This window comes from Psittacula echo, assembly GCF_963264785.1.
Source record: "Psittacula echo genome assembly, chromosome: 6".
Classification (NCBI taxonomy): Eukaryota; Metazoa; Chordata; class Aves; order Psittaciformes; family Psittacidae; genus Psittacula; species Psittacula echo.
The window spans coordinates 19,541,953-19,562,997 of record NC_137743.1 but is presented as its reverse complement, the minus strand read 5'-3'; the positions used below and the strand labels follow the sequence as shown (position 1 = coordinate 19,562,997).

General features: G+C 42.9%; 1 protein-coding gene across 1 annotated transcript; it reads left to right on the top strand.

The window, feature by feature from the left end:
- Nucleotides 1–11,155: 11,155 nt before the first annotated feature.
- On the top strand, nt 11,156–20,057 carry LOC308223210 (lipase member M-like; the record flags this gene model as incomplete). The annotated part of the gene is made up of 9 exons (XM_080621963.1): nt 11,156–11,287; nt 12,141–12,255; nt 12,513–12,711; nt 13,451–13,560; nt 14,434–14,570; nt 16,105–16,245; nt 17,188–17,259; nt 18,343–18,411; nt 19,824–20,057. The coding sequence occupies 9 exons, from the start codon at nt 11,156–11,158 to the stop codon at nt 20,055–20,057; spliced, it is 1,209 nt and encodes a 402-aa protein (XP_080478089.1).
- Between the last annotated feature and the right edge of the window lie 988 nt (nt 20,058–21,045).

Sequence of the window (21,045 nt, the reverse complement as noted above, 5' to 3'; positions counted from 1 at the left end):
TCTTTACATACATTTCCTTCAAATGTTTTCCACTTGATAGCATGAAACAATTGTCTTCAGAAACCCAACCCAAGGAGGTAAACCTGAGAACAGCAGCTTAAGGGAGACTGACAGAACAAGTTACAACACAGAAGCATTTTCCTTTGTCATTTTTGCAATAACACCCTCCAGTTGCCTAAAAAGGAAAGTAGTAAAACAGGCTGAGGAGGGTAGGAGGGAGAGAGGAAGAAGGTTTCACAAGTGAAGAAGGGGAGGAGAAAAACATAAAAAAAAAACCCCATGAACCAAATACTTAAAACAAGTAACTATGAACGGTAGCTGGTTTGTCACCCAAGCTCCTTTTGAATGAAATGTATTTCAAACCCTCTGCAAGAACAGCTCGAGACACCTACTGGGAAAAGGGAAGCAACTAGATCCCACACCTTTAATAAGAGCTCCCAGTATAACTAGCTTCAGTCTCTTATTAAATCAGCAGTTGCTTTCATCATCTTTTGCTCAGGTTTCTCTTCCTAGCCCAGCCCAAAAAAAATGAATATGATTCATGTTTAACCTGCTAATTTTGTATGTAAATTGCATTAGCTTTTCCTTGGGAAGAGTATTATTACGGGTGCCTCCACCCCCTTTGCGTGTTCATGGCTCTGAGGATAAGATGCTGATAGTATTTCTGTAGTGCAATCTTTCCAAGTAGGGCATGCGCATTTCAAGTGTCTGCGGACAACCCAAAGTATCTTCTTCCTTTATAGTTAAAATTCATGTTTTAAGTATATTTTAAAACAAGTTTTAAAACAATGCATGTAACTGTCAGTCTTAAATCCAAGACCCCTATCTTATGTTTGAGAGCTTTTATTTCCATATCATTCTCATATTTATTTTTCAGTGAGGTGGAGGATCATATAAAATCACTTACAATGTCTCTATCCTTCCCTGGTTGAAGTAGTACAGCATTACCGACGGTAGTGTTAGTTTGCTAGCACCAGTTCTAACCCTTTTAGTGGTTGTTTACCTGAAGAAAATTAGGTTGATTTGTAACAAAAACATACACTACACCTATCTATAACAATCTATTGGGAGGATCTCACAGACTGATCTTTCAGCATGTGGTGGATATTTCTGTTGGCCTAAAGACATGGAGGAGTGATTAACAACTCAAAGGTGAGAAAGGATTCTTTGACAGTGCTTCTTCACACCCAGCTCCTAAGAAATGGACATCCTCCTACATTAACTAGCCAGGTTGTTATAAACAGCAATTTATAAACTATAACTTGTTGAAAGAAACAATAAATTGCTCAGCTCTTACATGAAACAACTGAGTAGTTTGCTTAACCTTCCCCAAACAAACACCAACCTATAAATGCATGGTAAGATGGAAAGTATTCAAAAAAAACACCACCAAGAAACATTCAAAAAAAAAAAAAAGAAAAAAAAACCAAAACACCACACCCTCCTCCGTAAAGCACATGATAGCTTCAGGCAACACCTTTCCCAAGACAGTGTAAATTACCATTTAATCCAACATCACATCTTAGGCCCTCTTGAGAATCAGTTAAGTGATTACTTTGATCAGAGCTTCAGCTGGAGAGCAGATAAGCAGCCCAACCATGATGAGGTATTACTTATGCAAATTTATGTAGTCAAGTCCAATTCTGCTTCACATATTGCTTTTAGTTTCATTCCTATGCTTATGAGGATTTGAATCCTGAAAATTTAATCTTTCTTTGCTGAATAAGTCTTTTTTTCTCAAGAAGGTGCCAAGACTCAACACCTGAACAAACTGTCATCTACTCAGTCTGTGCAGGAAATCTGCTTCTTACTTCCTGAAAAGATTTTACTATACTTCAGAAGTTTCATATGAGCCAGAACTGAACTAAGAGTTTGTCAGAAGGGCCTTCACCAGAGAAAGAATAAGGTGCTCATCTGGTGACTGCTGGATTACTTCTGTTACAGCCCATCCTGTGGCTCAGCTCCAGCAGTTCAGCCAGCAGGCTGATCCTCACCTGCATGAGATCCCAATCCCTATAATCAGTTCACGGACACAATGTAGAGCACAGCAGTCCTGTAAAATCCAATGGGGCTGTACAAACCTGCTGACACATGTATGCATTTGCATGATCAATAGTATCTCATATGCTGATTCTTAATTTAAAATCGGCCAAGTAGCATAGTGACTGGGCGATACCTCAGCAGACTGAAGCATTTGATAAACAGCTAGCTTCTTTTCCGTACATGCCTGCTCAACAACAGGTAATCATGTGGAAAATGCACCTGGGTCAGGGCACTCCCAAGCACAACTACAGGCTGGGTGGAGACTGAATTGAGAGCAGCCCTGAGGACAACTTGGAGGTGTTGATTGATGAAAAGCTCAACATGAGCCAGCAGTGTGTGCTCACAGCCCGGAAAGTGAGCCGTATACTGGGCTGCATCAACAGGAGCAAGGCCAGCAAGTCAAGGGAGGTGAGTCTGCCTCTCTGCTCTCATGAGACCCCACCTGAAGTACTGCATTCAGCTCTGGGGACCCCAATACAAGAGGAGCGTGGAGCTGTTGGAGTAACTCCAGAGGAGGCCACAGAGATGCTGAGAGTTGGAGCACCTCTCCTATGGAGACAGGATGAGAGAGCTGGGCATGTTCTGCCTGGGGACGGCTCACGGTAGACCTTATAACAGTCTTCCAATACCTAAAGAGGACCTACAGGAAAGCTGGTGAGGGACTTTTTACAAGGTCAAGTAGTGATAGGATGAGGAGGAATGGTTTTAAACTGAAAGAGGGTAGATTTAGATTAAACTTGGGCAAGAAATTCTTCACTATGAGGGTGGTGAGGCACTGGAAGAGGTTGCCCAGAGAAGCTGTGGCTGTCTCATCCCTAAAAGTGTTCAAGGCCAGGTTGGAGGCGGCTTTGAACAAACTGGTCTAGTGGAAGGTGTCCCTGCCTGTGGCAGGGATTCTTTAATCATAGAATCATAGAATAGTTATGGTTGGAAAGGACCTTTGGATCATCTAGTGCCAAATCCCCTGCCATAGGCATGGTTACCATGAACTAGATCATTTAAGGTCCCTTCTAACCCAAACCATTCTATGATTCTATGATTCATTCTATGAAAGGCAGGGAGAAAATTGATGAGAACCATAAAAGTACCTGAGAAAAAGAATAGGGTTCCAAGACAAAAGGAAAAGCATATACAGACTGTTTTCTTAGATTAATGTTACTTTTGTATTTTACAGTCTTTGCAAAAGAGAAAGGAACGTGGATTCCCCTTTGTCCTCCCCCTCAAAGCCTGCAGATCATCCGGGATGTGTTTAGAGGCACAGGCTACCTCGGGGGTACTTAAGAAAGGGTTGGCAGACACTGGGGGTTAAGACATAGTTGGATACTTCATACTATGTGAAACTTTTGCTCCAGCATTTTCAAAACAAAATATGACCATCTTAGCTGGCATGGCTCTCTACATAAGGACAGCACATCCTGAGAAGTTTCTGTATACCTGTCCTGGATTCAGCTGTAGCAGTCATTTTTCTCCTTCTTAGTAGCTGGTGCAGTGCTGTGTTTTTTACTTTCAGCCTGGGAACAATGCTGATAACACCGATGTTTTTAGTTGCTGCTCAGTAATGTTTACTCTGACCAAGGACTTTCTTAGTCCCATGCTCTGCCAGGGAGGAAAGGAAGCCGGGAGGAAACAGAAACAGGACACCTGACCCAAACTAACCAAAGAGGTATTCCATACCACAGCACGTCATGCCCACTATATAAACTGGGGGCAGTTACACGGAAGTGCTAGATCACTGCTCGGATCGGGCTGGGTATTGGTCGGCAGGTGGTGAGCAGTTGTATTCTCTCCCCTTGTTATTTCCCTTATCATTATTATGATTGGTGGTAGCAGTAGTGGTTTGTGTTATACCTTAGTTACTGGACTGTTCTTATCTCAACCCGTGGGAGTTACATCCTTTCGATTCTCCTCCCCATCCCTCCAGGAGTGGAGGGAGGAAGAAGGTGGGGGAGTGAGGAAGCAACTGCATGGTTCTGAGTTACAGGCTGGGCTTAAACCACGACAGTTCTTTGTGGTTCTCAACGTGGAGCCTGGAGGGTTGAGATAATGACAGATCTGACCAGATCATGTCTAATCATATTTGTGATAAGCATTCATTGTTTCGGATTAATAGTCACTCATCCCAATGCTGATTTATTGGCTCTCAAAGTTGCTGCTCTTGATCTCAGAGTTTCAGCATGTCGTACCTTACTTACAGCCAGTATTTGCTGTTTTAGTCTTTACTGGCTGGGATGCTTGGGCTAAGGTTCTTGTTTCACTGTACTTTATGGTAATGACTTGTAATACAATAGAGTCATTGATCATGAAACTGATCTGGCTTGCGTTCCCAGTGTGGTCACCACCTCTATACTTTGGGAGGTATACAATGGAAGTGTTTAGCAACTACACATCTTTTTTTCCTTCCTCGGGTGGTAAACCTATGATGGAGACATTCCCTTATTTTCCCAGCTCCCCCACCAGACTATTTACATCATCATATACATCATTTGAGAGTTCTGAAGGTTTTGAATGGCCTTTGGGCACCCTTGAGACCTGCCTGCTGATTGTCAGCACAGAGTGCGTTTTGCCCATGACCATTTCATCTGATCTCGAAAGTTAAGCAGAGTCAAGTTTGGGTCTTATCTAGGGTTAGACAATGGTATGAGAGGACCAAGAGATTTTCCCCAAGGCTGGACAGTCATGAGTGGCAGGGTGTGTGGGATAGTATGGGCAAGTATCTAGGCCAGTGAACCCCTTCAGTGCTTTGGAACTTCACACAGAATCACAGAATATTAGGAATTGGAAGGGACCTCAAAAGATCATCTAGTCCAATCCCCCTGCCGGAGCAGGAACACCTAGATGAGGTTACACAGGAAGGCGTCCAGGCGGGTTTTGAATGTCTCCAGAGAAGGAGACTCCACAACCTCCCTGGGCAGCCTATTCCAGTGTTCCGTCACCCTCACTGAGAAGAAGTTTCTTCTCAAATTTAAGTGGAACCTCTTGTGTTCCAGTTTGAGCCCACTACCCCTTGTCTTACCATTGGTTGTCACCAAGAAGAGCCTGGCTCCATGCTCGTGACACTCACCCTTTATATATTTATAAATGTTAATGAGGTCACCCTTCACTCTCCTCTTTTCCAAACTATAGAGACCCAGCTCCCTCAGCCTTTCCTCATAAGGGAGATGCTCCACTCCCTTAATCATCTTAGTTGTCCTGCGCTGGACTCTCTCCAGCAGGTCCCTGTCCTTCTTGAACTGAGGGGCCCAGAACTGGACAAAATATTCCAGATGCGGTCTCACCAGGGCAGAGTAGAGGAGAAGCAGAACCTCTCTTGACCTACTGACCACCTCCCTTCTAATACACCCCAGGATGCCACTGGCCTTCCTGGCCACAAGGGCACAGTGCTGGCTCATGGTCATCCTGCCGTCCACCAGGACCCCCAGGTCCCTTTCCCCTACACTGCCCTCTAATAGGTTATTCCCCAAGCTGTACTGGAACCTGGGGTTTTTCCTCCCCAGATGCAAGACTCTACACTTCCCCTTGTTATATTTCATCACATTTTTCACAGCCCAACTCTCCAGCCAGTCCAGGTCACGCTGGATGGCAGCACAGCCTTCTGGCATGTCAGCCACTCCTCCCAGCTTAGTGTCATCAGCAAACTTGCTGACAGTACACTCAATTCCCTCATCCAGGTCGTTGATGAAGATATTGAATAATACTGGTCCCAGTATTGACCCTTGAGGCACTCCACTAGATACAGGCCTCCAACTAGACTCCGCCCCATTGACCACAACTCTCTGGCTTCTGTCCTTCAGCCAGTTCGCAGTCCACCTCACTACCTGATCATCCAGGCCACACTTCCTCAATTTAGCTATGAGGATGCTGTGGGAGACTGTGTCAAACGCCTTACTGAAGTCAAGGTAGACCACATCCACTGCTCTGCCATAATCCAACCACCTTGTTATGTCTTCATAAAAGGCTATGAGGTTGGTCAAGCACGACTTCCCCTTGGTGAAGCCATGTTGACTGCCCCTAATGACCCTCTTATCCTTGATATGCCTTGAGATGGCACCAAGGATAAGGTGTTCCATCAGTTTCCCAGGGATGGAGGTGAGGCTGACCTGTCTATAGTTACCCGGGTCCTCCTTCTTGCCCTTTTTGAAGATGGGAGCGACATTTGCTTTCCTCCAGTCCTCAGGCACCTCTCCCGTTTCCCAAGACTTGGTAAAGATGATGGAGAGTGGTCTAGCAATGACTTCAGCCAGCTCCCTCAGTACTCGGGGGTGCATCCCATCTGGACCCATGGATTTATGGATGTCCAGATTGCTTAATTGCTCCCTAACCCAGTCCTCATCAACTAAGGCAATCTCCTCCAATTTCCTGACTTCCTCTGGGTCCTCAGGGGTACGGGGCTCTTCAGGACTGCCTCCAGCAGAGTAGACAGAGACAAAGAAGGCATTCAGCAACTTCATCACTGAACAAGTGCAAAATCCAGAGAAATTAGTAAAACACTTAAATGAGGTGTGTTGTCATCCTGGTCATACCAGAGAGGGACAAATCATGGCAACGTGCTGGGGCTTGGCCTATGCTTAAAGAGCCCTGTTCAACACTATCCAGCACCTTCAAAGGGAAAAAAATGTCTCTGGATCTGATGGCAAAGCAACAAACAATGAAGCTACTCCAACTCCAAATACAGCAGCTACACCAACCCCAGTGACACAGCAGCTACTCAAACTCTGACTACAACAGATAACACAGCTACTCCAACTGCAAGTACAGCAACTACACCAACCGCAGCGACAAGTACAGCAGCTACTCAAACTCCGACAGCAACAGACAGCGTAGCTACTCCAGCTCCAAACACAGCAGGTACACCAGTTCCAGTGACAAGTACAGCAACTACTCAAACCCTGACAGCAACAGACAGCACAGCTGCTGGTGATACTCATACCCCAAGTACAGCGGCTGCACCAACCCTGACAACAGATACTGCAGCCACCCCAACCACAGTGATAGTCACTGCAACTAAACCAGAGGACCAACTTGTGCCAATATCAGTTGCCCCTGTACACAAGGGGAAAGGCAAAAAAGAGACACAGAAAGCAACCCATATAGTGAAGAAAGATGAAGAACCAATGCACTTACTACACAGGACAGCATCTGATCAAGAGTTGTTATTGCGTGAATCAGAGGAAGAAGAGGAAGAAGAGGAAAAAGAGGTGACTTCTCGACCCCGGACCTCAACCAAGCTATGGAATATGCGAAAAGATTTTACCCATCAACCGGGGAAGCACATCATCACCTGGTTGCTCTGATGCTGGGACAATGGGGCTGACGATCATGAACTAGAAGGTGGGGAAGCCAAGCAGCTGGGATCACTTGCTAGGGAAGGGGGAATTGACAAAGCTGTTGCAAAAGCGAAATAGTCCCTCAGCCTTTGGAGGCGGCTCTTGGCAGCTGTGAAAGACAAGTTTCCGTACAAGGACAATGTTATGAGTCGTTCAATCAACTAGACCGTGACAGAGAAAGGCATCCTGTCCCTGAGGGAATCAGCCATTGTAGAGATGATCTATCACAGGCCAGATGCTCAGAATGCATCCGTAGATCCAGATGAAGTCAAATGTACACAACCCATGTGGCTGAAATTTACAGAGAGTGCACCAGCATCATATGCCCACTCATCGGCAGGAATAACCTGGAATGACATAGTGCCACCAATAGTGGATGAAATGATTCGTCAGCTCTGAGAGTCTGAAGACAATCTCACCCCTTACATCATTTCAGCTGTGGAAAAACTGTCCCAGGTGTTCAAACAAGTGAGAGACGATCTATCTGATCTGTCCAGCTCCCCACGTGTATCAACCCACGTCTCAGCTATTAACAAAAGGCGTCCTACTGCTAGAGAGAGAAGATACAGGAGGGAGAGAGCGCGAACACAGTCTCCCACTACCACAGATTATGCAGTTGAGTTTCCTGCATTTGGGGAAATTGCAGGGATCAGCACACCTGGAGTGCAAAGGATGAGCCTTGCCCTGGGAAAACCACCTGGCTGATCATTTTAGGTTTTCTGTTTCCTTTGCTCTTTTTACAGGCAGTACTTTCATAGTCTTTTTTCCCTGTTCAGGTAGGTTAACCTATCTTTCATTCTTTGCTAGTATCACAAACAATATCACACATCCCTGGTGAAACTAGGTATAATGTTGCAGATCATTCCAGGCTGACAATTCTACAAAACAAAAAAATGTAGTATGCCATTAGCTGGGAATAAAGCAGAGAAAAATCTTCCATATCTCTCATTAGGCAGGGTATGAAATGTGCAAGCTGTAATGTTTTTCATTGAGAAATCATTTTTTTGGCTTTTCCATGGACTGCACTCTATAAAGCAGAATAGTTTATGTGGTGACTCTCTGGATTTGTTTACTAACACAGACTTAATTCACTCTGTTTACCCATACAAAACAGCAGATGATTAGCACCCACATTCCAGAGAATTTGCTGTACCAGGGCACCAAGCCAGTTGCAGTGAGTACGGAGCCCCTGGGCTGACTACAATTAGTTCAGTGGTTAGGCAGAGGTCTTCAAACATACTGTGTTTTCAGAGAGTTCATGGAAATGGCTTAGAAGAAGCAAGAAATCTTCTTACCATCCTCTCTGACTCAAAGTTTACACATTTTCAAATTTAATTCAATACCTGAGAATCCTTACATAAGCAGGCTAATTCAGAACAAACTGGTCTTTGCAAGTTGTGGTGTTCATGAAACAACGGATTTATGAATGTATGTTTGAGGTTAAACACACATCTTTCAGATCACTTGTATTTTTAAGATTACCTAACAAAGAAGAATTGTCCCTGAGCAATATGCAAACAGCAGTTCAGAAAACAAGTGACAGGTGTGGAATCAGTGACCACACCAGATTCTGTACAAGCCAGAGCTGCAAAGACCATGTTCATGGGTAGGAAGTGTTGTGAAAAATTTGATTTTAACTCCCTTCATCTCAAAATAATGTGGCCACAGCAGTCCTCAACACAGGCAGCAGTACAGAACAAGATCTGTCACAGCCTCAGGGGACAAGAATCCCCCAGGCCCTTACTAAGTATCTTAACCACAGGTTAGTCGCCTCGTTACCTCTCCTCAAAGGTGCAATTTAGTCATTCAGAATGTCACGCAAAGGTGCTGTTTATCATAAAATAACCCCACTCCTTAAGTACTGCCAAATCAGCACTTAAACATGCTCTCCCATACGTCCAAACATCACACAGCACTCTGGTGCTGCTCCTTTTATTGGCAAAGGTTTCTGCCAGTCAATCAGTCTGCTAGTGGAGACAAATTAGGAACTGCAACAGAAGACACAATCAAGGCAGTCAAAGCAGAGGTAAGTTGCTTGTACATATGCATTCATATGTATTTTTCTCTGCTGCCTTTCTCCATAAAGATGTGCAGCCTTGCCTTTGTGCAGTTGCAAGTCAGAGTAGACAGCTTGCATCTTTTCTGATTTGCAAGCCTGATGCTATGCGTCAAAGTGCATGTTTGATAAAGCTGAGAATAAGATGTCTTTGCCCTGGGCAAACAGGAAAAAGGAGTATCTGATGGTTTAATTTTGTTCTAATTGTTGGGGGTTTTTTCCTAAGGATGGCACTGAGGATGCGTGATAATCTCAGTATTGAAAGCATGTGCATAAATAGGACACTTTGCTCTCATAGTTCCAATCGCATGTAAGCTTTCCTTGTAATTTAACCAGGAGATTCTGACATTTGCTAGCCACATTAACTGCACTGGTGCTTTTCCATTCCATTTACAGTGTCTGAGAAAAAAAAAAATTCTGACTTTCTTAATAGTACACTGATGAATTTTTAGAAGATTAAAAGCCTATTTTTAGTAAATATCAACAATCTCCAGAAACGTCATTTTGAGTGTGTCTTTCGGGTCTCTTACTTTACTTTTTTTCTCTTTTTTTTTAAATGAAATATTTCAGTTAATTCCAGTTTGTCATGGTAAACGCTACTCTTGTTGTTTCATTACATAAAAAGACTAGATTGTTCTTCAAGGCTCCTATAGTCAAGACTTTGCCACTGAAATTAATGAGACATTGCGTGCCAAGCCTTGGAGTTAATTGGCGCACTCTGATTTAAAAAGCATTCATCTGAAAGTGTGTCAAAACATGCCAGCTAAGTCAGGTGACAATATAGCATATAGAAAAAAGTACACCCTAAAAAGGCAACAATTTAGCTACCTTATTGCTGTACAAAAACAAACTGTGACTTAAGCTGAACTCTTCGGTTTTGTTCTCAAGCATTGTTCCACGTGTAGAAATAGAGGAACAGGTTTTACTTCTGTTTGAACTGAATAAAACAGCAGAAAGCAGTGGAATATCAAGTATAAAATTGTGCTTCCAGAGCACAATGCTATTCTATATGACAATAATTGAAGTACTCTCCTACCAAGTGGGTGGACCTGAATATATCCAGGTTTGGTTTAATCCAAATGTTTCAGTGACTCAAGGGATATGACAGATTTAATCAAAAATGTAAAGAACTGAGAACTCCCTCCCTCATGAAGAAGTTCAAAGAAAACAAAACCTTAGGCTATCCTTTTCAGGCTCTCCAAATCTTAAAAATCTTCCCCATGATATGGTCATATAAGACACTCCGGTTTTATGACTTGTTTCCTCTATGCTGATTACAAAGGTGGCTGCAGCCAAAAAGCAGAGCTCTAAGTAAAATGCATTCTAAGATTTCTATTCAGAAGAGCTACCCTGTGACCATTCGTCAACCCATAAAAAACCATGAAAATGCAATCTTTTCTTCAGGTGGCCAAAACACAGATTTACTATAGGGAGGACTACATGTGAGAGAGAAAAGAAAGGAATTTATGACACAAATTAGCACCAGTATTATACAGGCACATTGCCCCAGGTTGATTCCACATCCTCCTGGAGCCTTTGGCACAATCCTGGTCCTTGTTGAACAGGGTGAGCTGCAGACAGACCCTCCTCACACAGGTACTTATTCTGGCAGGCGCTTGGGGAACAGACCATGGGCAACCTTTAGAAGCCTCCCCACTCAGCTTTTCCTGTGGAATTCCATGCCATTCCTAATGCAAACCACCCTGCATGTGTTCTTTCACTCAGCCCCAAGATGTGGTGCCTTCTCACGCTGTTCTGCTCTCAAGCAATTGCCTTTTCAGCAGGATTCACAACACCCTCCACTCTGAACTCAGACAAAAGCCAGTTCAGGAAGCCTTGTGACCCCGAATCCTTTATGAATGTTGTAAGTTTGGTCACTTTCTCTCCCTTTCTTTCTAAAGTGTCTCTCCCAATACCACTACCGCTGCCACTGCCCCATCACTGACATTCCCAGTGAGGAGGTTAAAAGTAGCTCCAGCAAAGTGAGAGAGTGCACTAGCCTAGAAGCCAGTGCTAGCACCTTGATGCTTCCATCCAAACAGTCCAAGCTGCCAGAGAAAAGAATTCCTTTGCTGTGGAGGCAAAGGCTGGTTTCTAGTCTCAGAGTAAGCAAAGCCCTCCCTTTCTGTAACAACTTGTATAGTGGCGATGGATGATGAATTCCTCCTTCAAACAGCAGATTGGCATTACACAAAGTAATTCAAGACCCACTGCTCTGAATCATCAAAGATTTCCTCACATTAGTGGCAAGAGTGTAATATGTGGTGCTGTAAGTGAATCTGTAATAGGAGATCCACCCTACCTGGCTTGCCTAACCACACTTTGATAAGGAAGGATTGATTATGGACCAAAACCCACAGCTTTTGGCATTGTCTTATATCAACACTCCTATATATTTAATTTATAGAAAGGTATGATCTGTATCAGCCTTGCAAAACTGGACAAATTATCTCCCAAAAAGTTAGTCACTCAGTACAGTCCTGTTTCATCCCATAATGTGCTGTCGAATACCAGATAACTACCACTTAAGCAGGACTGAAGAAGACTTTGGTGCATCTTTTTACAAGATCTGTAATAATCATTCTCAGCCGCGCTCTCTGTGGCCAGCGGCCTTGCACTGATATCTCAGAATAGCCCACATCCACACTGCTCAGCTTGGTTACCCTCCAAAACAGAACAACCTGCATGTTCACAAGCTCTCCTTTGGCTTCTCACAGAGTGAAATTATCAGATACCATGGATACCCCAGTGAGGAATACGAAGTTACTACGGAGGATGGGTACATTCTTGGTGTTTTCAGAATTCCTGCTGGGAGGAACAGCCAAAATACAGGTACGACACAGTCATAGGATGGAAGTAGGAAAAACAGGAGAAAGCTTGAGAGTCAACCCTTCTGTGGGTCCCCATCTTTCTCCTTTGCACATGCCGTGACATGTTCCACACCTTTCAGTCTCAGCAAGGCCACCTAGTCAGGAATCTGGCCTGAATTCGGTATACAGGTTAAGAAACTCCTGAAAAACCAGACTCTGCATCCCAGTTTTAACTAGACATTACCTACTACAGCATAAGAAAACCCTCTTCTTTTTCAGGGAAAAAGCCTGCAGTCTTGCTACACCATGGTACTTTAGGAGATTCTATTCACTGGATTTCTAACCTGCCTAACAGCAGCTTGGGCTTCATCCTCGCAGATGCTGGCTATGACGTCTGGTTGGGAAACAGCCGAGGAAACACCTGGTCTTTAAAACACAAGACCTTTAAGCCCTGCCAGAAAGAGTTTTGGCAGTTCAGGTACTCCATGGAAAAAGAATCACAGAAGAAGGCAACTCTCAGGGGACCTCTCCCTTTCTGGTTGTATGAAAAATATATCCTTCTGGATTATATGAAAACCATAATGGTTTTCATATAATCTGACTTCAAGTGGGATATGCATCATCTAAGGAGACTAGAGCAAAAGATGCAGCCACTTCTGGTTATGTCAAGGAGGACACAACAAGGTCTTGGCTGCATGATGTGGGCAGGCCCTTCTGGAATCACCATATACAGAAGCACATCTGCAAGCACACAGGTCACCTTTGTCCAAACACAGTGCTGGTTCCTTTGGGGGAAAGACTTCCAAAATTGGAACACATCTGTAACTTTGAAGTCTCCCATAACATGTCCTGGGTGCAGACAGGAGAGGAGACTCCTCAGCTCAGTGTTCAAATCTGATTTAGCACAATTGATATCAGCTGAGAAATAATTTTTTGTAACCCATGCTGGTGAGAGCAATGATTACATTCACTTCTGGAAGACCCTCAGCTAAAAGACAAAACTAACACCTCCTTTGCAGAGAGCGCAAGGCATCAGGCAGCCTTGCAGTTCACTGTGTCCCTCTACCCCCTTCCCCAACTCAAGCAAGAATGCAGACAAAGCATGAAACATCATCTTTAAAGGAGTCCTGCTTGGTGCAGTGAAGAAAAATGATACTCAGTAGCTCACACTGTAACAACTTAATTATCTGATAGCTTTCTTTGTTTCTCCCCTGTAGCTTCGATGAGATAGGTAAATATGATGTTCGAGGAGAGCTGTACTTCATAATGAATAAAACCGGACAGAAGGAAGTGTATTTTGTTGGTCACTCAGAGGGTGCAACTGCAGGTAATATTAGGACTGCCTGGTCCAAAACAATTAATGTTTATGATATATAAACAGTTGGTGTTTATGATATATATATATGCATAAGATCTATGAGCAGACATTGTGACTTATGCCACGGTGTGCCACTGCATTTTGCAAAAATAAACTCAGAAACAGGGGAAAATATAAGTGGCCACATTCTTAGGCAATTCTTCTTTCTTCTCATATGTGTATTCTAAGGGTCTTTTTCCAGAACAAATCATTTAGGCTAAAACATCCCCATCTTTGCCTTTAGATTCCTATGTTTTAGTCAACCAGTTAAAGTTCTCAGCAAATGCAGCAGTGGAGAAATTTAAGCATGCTCAGGAAACAGGATGTGATGCACCCTTTTTGTTTTTTCTTTCTCCATACTCCTTCTTTATGTGTGCATTCACTGTTACCTGGGTTTACTCTTAGTTATGAGTGAAAATTCTGCTCTTAATCTTCAGATAATTATTATATTACTGCATGTCAGCATAAATATATACAGTCTTTCAGAGACTGCAAGCTGAAAACCTCATTATTTTATTAGAGTTTGGGGAACTTCAGAAGGAACTTGCATTAAGAAAATCTGATTAAAGCAACTTCTCCCCCCCAAAATGGAATGAACACAACATTTTCAGTTCTGAGAAAACCAATGCCTTGACATGCTCTAATGAACCTGTATCCTTAGAATGAACTCTGTCTCTCAAATAAGTTTCAAGAACCAAGCACTTCCTCCAGGCCTGCAGCACAGAAATGGGCAACTGCCAATGGGCTGCTAATCTAGTCTCAATTTGTTGCCTACTGCTTTTTTATTTATTTGATCTATGGAGATCTCTTTACTAACTTGACTTGTGTCTTCTGCTTTTGCAGGCTTTGTAGCATTTGCTACTTATCCTGAGTTGGCTCAAAGGGTTAAAGTGTTCTTTGCTTTGGGACCAGTAGTCACAACCACATATGGTACCAGCCCTCTGGTAACACTTACGCGGTTTCCCCAGTTTCTGATCAAGGTATGTCATTCCTCTTGCTAAAAGACATAATTGTCTGCTTTGTCTCTACTGAACTCACTCAATCTAAACTGATTTTAAGGGGGTGGTGAGTTAAGAATTAATTCAGTATATCAGGCTGCTGACAGTGCTGGTAGACTTAAGACTTTGCACAGATCTAAGCTGCAAGGCATGACGCAGAATCTCTTTTGCAACTACTTTCAGCTAACAGGGATACTTTCACCTTTATTTGTTTAAATCAAATGTTTTTGAAGGAACCTCACAAATACAACAATCTAAATCTACTAAATCTAGCCTTAAGCACTAGCGGAAAATTCCAAATAAAACACCTTAATTTTATTAGACACGCAGTTCATTTATGCTTGCGAACATTTCGTAGAATCATAGAACAGTTAGGGTTGGAAAGGACCTTAAGATCATCTGGTTCCAAGCCCCCTGCCATGGGGACACCTCACACTAAACCATGCCACCCAAGGCTTCATCCAACCTCGCCTTGGACACTGCCAGGGATGGAGCATTCACAACCTCCCTGGGCAACCCATTCCAGTGCCTCACCACCCTCACACTAAAGAATTTCTTCCTTATATCCAATCTAAACTTCCCCTGTTTAAGTTTGAACCCGTTACCCCTTGTCCTATCACTACAGTCCCTGATGAAGAGTCCCTCCCCAGCATCTCTATAGCCCACCTTCAGATACTGGAAGGCTGCTATGAGGTCTCCACGCAGCTTCTCTTCTCTAGGCTGAACAGCCCCAACTTTCTCAGCCTGTCTTCATACAGGAGGTGCTCCACTCCCCTGATCATCCTCGTGGCTCTCCTCTGGACTTGTTCCAACAGTTCCATGTCCTTTTTATGTTGAGGACACCAGAACTGCACACAATACTCCAAGTGAGGTCTCACGAGAGCAGAATAGAGGGGCAGGATCACCTCCTTCGACCTGCTGGTCACACTCCTTTTGATACAGCCCAGGATACGGTTGGCTTTCTGGAAAATTTCCTTAAAGGGAAATACCTATTTCACACCTGAATCATAGAATCATAGAATAGTTGGGGTAATTTGCCAGTTTAATAGAATTTGGTGGGTATGGTGGAAATCCTGCATGCTATACTTTATGTCAAACTGCCAGAGCACATACTCTTTCTGTCCAAGTTGTACCCACTATGTGATACAAACCATCCAGCTCTACACCCTTCTCATTTGTCTGCTCCCTTTTTCCTGAGCAGCAGTACTCACAGTACTGTTTGTGCACCTCCCTGGAAGAAATATTAGGGCAAAAAGGGACTTCCTAGTCTTTGCAGTTATGAGGTCAGTGCACTAAAACCAGACAGATAATGACCTGCAGAACTCATGTCTAATAATAAACAGCAGGAAAAACCTGTGGTGTGGTCTTAGGAAGAACACACTTAAAGGACACTGGGATGGCAAGCAGTTTCAATAATCTTAGTTAAGAGGTAAGGCTGTAGAGAAGGAGTGACTTTTTTCTATATGAAATAATCCTACAAGAAGAAAATGAAGGTTTGCATTTTTGCTTCCCTCAGTTATCAGCTGGCTGCAAAGGAATTCTTCGTCAGAATAAACTGCTGAAACCGCCTCTAGTACTGCTCTGTGAATCTCTGGGAAAACTTTGTGGCAGTGTCTTAGGCTTTGTAGCTGGGGACAAGGTACAAAATCTGAACACGGTAAGCATGTCCAAGAACACCTTGATGCAAGTATAACTCATGTAATTTTAAAGGAAAACAATTTTTCTGCCTTATGGCTACATACAGTTGCAGAGGCATAGAGAAACGTGTTAGGGTTTTCAGGAAATGCCAACTAGGACCTCAGCTAGTGATGAGATGTACCACTTGACACATTCAAAGCACACAAGGAAGAAAGGCTGAATTCAGAATGGTTCCATCTTGCAATGATGTCCCTCAGTGTCCCCTCTTATGGGGCTTAGCCAAAGAAAAATTGCACTGATACCAAAGCTTTTTAAAATAGAAAACTGGCTGGAGAAAGATATCTTTTCTTTTGCACAATTCATATCTTCCTAAATAGGAAGACATCCAGATCATCTGAACATAAAAAGATTGTTTCCTTTCGGTTGTTACCCATCAAAACATTTTCAAACCTGTTTCTTCAGATTTCTCCCAATGGCAAGATTTCATTCCTTTATGCTGGCTGACAGCTTTTTTTCTTGCAGACCTTCCACATGCCTCTTCTCCAATGGCCTTCCATCTCTTATACCAAGACTATTTAACAAGTGTTCTCATAAAAACCTCCCACACATGTAGCCTCATTATGCTCGAGCAGATGATGTATTAACAATCCTTTACTTATTAAACACAGCACTAGGCATCATACAGACTGTAGAAACTGGAAAACACAAAGGCCATACAGATTCCTCAAATCATGACTAAGCACTAATGTGGAAAAGAAGCTCCCAAATGGATAAAATTCTACATACCCATTCCTACTGTAATCTCACATATGTTTCTCCTCAATAGTCTTTCTGATATTTAAAGAATATCCTATTAAAATGGGGTTTAACACAGAAGCAGTATGTTGCTCAGGTTCCTCACAGCTTTATTCTGTCACAGCACTGGATCATTACATTTATAACACTTCTGCTTTCTCTCCAGAGTCGAATAGATGTATATGTAGGACATTACCCTGCTGGAACATCAGTAAAGAACGTTCTTCATTGGCATCAGGTATAACTGCATACTGACACACTTTTACTGCTGCTTTTTATGCAACCAACAGATCACAGGGAAGTCCAGAGATGGTGGGTTTGGGAAACTGCCCATCCCATCTTCTCACATGCTGCCATGAGCACCTGCTGCAGGCAGCACTGTTTCCCATGGCACACCAGATCATTACCTGAATTGCCCCTTTGGTATCAGGCCAGGGGATAAGCCAGACAAAGAAGAGATCCAGGTTAAGCTTTACTCCTAGAGAGTTAATTGCAGCCTGGCTCACCTCCCAAAGCCAGTTAACCACACAAACTCTTCTTCTGGCATGAGCAGCAAGTGGGGAACTGCCTCTTCTGCTCATCTTATGCCACTCTCAGAGCTAAGCTTGTTCTGCCTATGCTTCAAATCAGACTAGGGCAAAAGAGCATTGGCCCAGAAACACGACTGTATGTGTAGAGAACTGTGTTACTTCTGCCAACATTTAAATACATGCATACTCCTGCACACGCCCCTGACTAACATTCCCAGGACCCAGACCACCAGCACCCAGAGCCAGAAAAATAGAGACAAGCCAACAGATTCCTCAGTTACTTAAAGGTTTGATTAAAAAAATGCACACATATTTTCAGTAAAGCAGGTTAATCTTTTGGGTTTGTTTTGGGGTTTTTTATCATTTGTTTTTCCTTTTAAAAATAGCACATTCAAGAAGACAACAGTTTAGTGTTAAGATAATCACAACTTTTATAAGAAGTCCAGAGCCTCTGTGTCAAGGTGTGTGCAGAGGTATCATATGTAACATATGACTAGTAACAGCCCTGGTACACTTCTGTGTCACAAACAGGGACATAAACTACCAAACTAAGATAATCAAGCAAAATTTTAATAACATAACATACCAAGGGTGGTGGCTGAGGATCAGAGCAAAAAGTTAGCAAGGGGAAAAGTGATGAAGCCATTCACCCCACAATTCATCCTCAGTACCCCTTGAATACTATTCACTGCCTGAGCCTTGGCTTCAATCACAGGCAGGAAAATGCCTCCTGCACTCTGCTCTGCCTCTTAACACTTTAATTTTATCTGTTCTTGTTACAATATTAATAGGTAATATATGCAGACCAATTGCAAGCTTATGACTATGGCTCTCAGGAAAACATGAAGAAATACAACCAGGTAAGACAATACAGTTTCCCAGAGAACTCATCCTCAGGTCCTGAAAAATTCACATTTCAGCACCTGTGGGTGATACACAAAGAGAGCAGGAGTGTCTGAGGTAATGTTTCACCTGAATTTAATACTCATAAAAGTCTTTACACAGAGAAGGCATAGGCAGGTCCTTGCAGACAGCTAAGAAAGTTTGGTTTGCCTCTCCTACTGAAGCAGACATGTGTTCAAAAACATTTTCAAAAGGCTAAGAGCCATAGCCAAGTCCTAGAACTGGATGAGTATGGAGCTCTTCACTGCCCCAAAAATCCTCAAGGTCTGCCTTTCAGTTAAGGGAAGAAATGAATCTCACAGCTAAAAGTGGGTATGCACTAAGTGGGTTTTGGGAAGCTACTTACTGCGAAGATAAAACAGAAGGGATAATTCAGTACAGCACAATGGAGACTACTGCTGTGATGAACTAATATATCCTGTACAGAAAAAAGGAAAGAGACAAAACTTGGTCACTAGGCACTTGGGTTACTGCTTAGTCAGCACTCAGAAATACTTCACTCCCGCAACTGATAACTTATCTGACATGGTTTTTTTAGATTTGATCTAATCAGTTGACCTACAGTGAGCTTTTCTGAGCCAGGGCAAGTTATTTTATGGGTGGCACACTATTTTACAGGTGGAGAAAAGCTCCAGAGATGGCTCACACACTTTGCATCTACACATACGGTCTTTAAATACTGAAGTTTAAGTTTTCAAGTGGCAATATTCTATTCCCAATACTTTGAATGGTTAGGAAACTGCCCCAAAAAAGCAGTCAATGAGAAAAATAAGAGAACCACCCTTAGATAATAGGGGTAGATTTAAAAGCATCTTGTGCATGGTCCCTTACCACTCTGTAGACTAATAGCCATTCTGCATTAAGTCATTTGCCTCATGTCTCAGATCTCCATTCTACTTGCCCATGTTTTTTGATTTCCTCTGTAATGATATTACTCCATCAGTATCAACATTGTGACCTACAGTGTCAAATGAAGTCTGGTCTAATACAACTGAAAGTCTTTCACTCCCTGCCCCATAAAATCATGCAGAGGATCCTAAGCCAAAAACAGGATATATAAGAACAATTACTCTGCAATCCTTGCCTGATAAACACACTGCTCTTTCCATATACCCACCTCTTTAGAGCACAAGTAGGTGTCAATTCTTAGCTATACATGAAGGAAAGACCTAGAAATAGGATGGATTGTTCCCTTTCGTGGTAGACACGGAATGGTCTTAGGGAAATAGACACTAAGAGGGTGGGCTTAATCCTTACTGTTTTATTGCAGTGAGTGCAGAAGGGAAAGTGAGGTGCTTGCACAGAATTCTTTCTCTAAAAGCAACCCTGCTATGACAGCATTCACTCAAGCCGTCTCCCTTTCTTACAGCCTACTCCTCCTGTGTACAAGATAGAGGAAATAAGCACACCAATTGCTCTCTGGAGTGGTGGACGGGACAAATTTGCAGACCCAAAAGACACAGCAAAGCTGCTCCCTCGGATTAAAAATCTCCTTTATCATGAGCATTTTCCTTCTTGGGGTCATCTTAGTTTCATCTGGGGCCTTGACGCACCTCAGAAAATGTATCGGAAAATCATTGAACTGTTAGAAAAATATCCTTAAAGCTTCACACACAGGGAATTCAATCACTCAGTAAAACCCCCAAAGATTTCTATTTAGTGGTAGAACACGGGTATAGGGATTGGTATAGGCATTTACAAGCCACTGATGTTTGGTTTGCAACTTTCTAACATTGTTTTCCATGGTGTTACATTATCTTGGTGACGGCAGTCTCTCTGAAGAAGTTGAGGTACAAGGGTATGATCGCTGAAAATACAAAGGTATTGGAAGGAATGCTTCATGGATCCCTTTGTTTGGAAGATTTAATTTTTTAGGGCTGATTTTACTACAACTAAGATTTCATTTTTATTTCCCTTGTATATCAATACCACATATTCCACCTGAGACAGAGGTGTTATCCCATGAAAACTCCAAAATGGAAGATACTTTTTTCTCTGCTGAAGTACTACAGATCTTTGCTTAAATTAAATCATCTATCCTTTTGACAGAGCGTCTTACCTGTTTTCCTCTCATCACATTACCAACAGCAGCAAGCCAGACCCAAAAGATCTTCATGTGTGAGATCACCCTGGTGTCTAAGCAGGCAGTAGTTGGCTTTAATGGCCCAAATGCCAAAGAATCCAACATCAGAAAACCTATGTCAGAGTGAAATCACTTGATTGTTGGACAGATGCAGAAGCTCACTTATCCTCACATTAATGGTTTGCTAGCTCCCTTACTACAAAAAGCACAACTGTCTTCATGCTCTTAACCTGGCAGCTGAGGAAATGCACACAAAGGATGATAGATCTGCCTCAAGAAATGTTCCTGGCCCTGTCAGTGAAGAAGTTGTTTCAAGTTCTTCTAGCTTCTCAGTTCACTATGTTAGTGTGCTCACCTACAAGATTATTCCAGGAAGCAAAAGATCACACAAAAGGGCTCATCATTTCAGGTTAAGACATGGTAGCTCTGCCACTACAGGTGTTTCTGGGTGGGAGTTTAAGCCCAGATTCCTCAATCAAGACGAGTGGCAAGTGAAACCCATTTGATG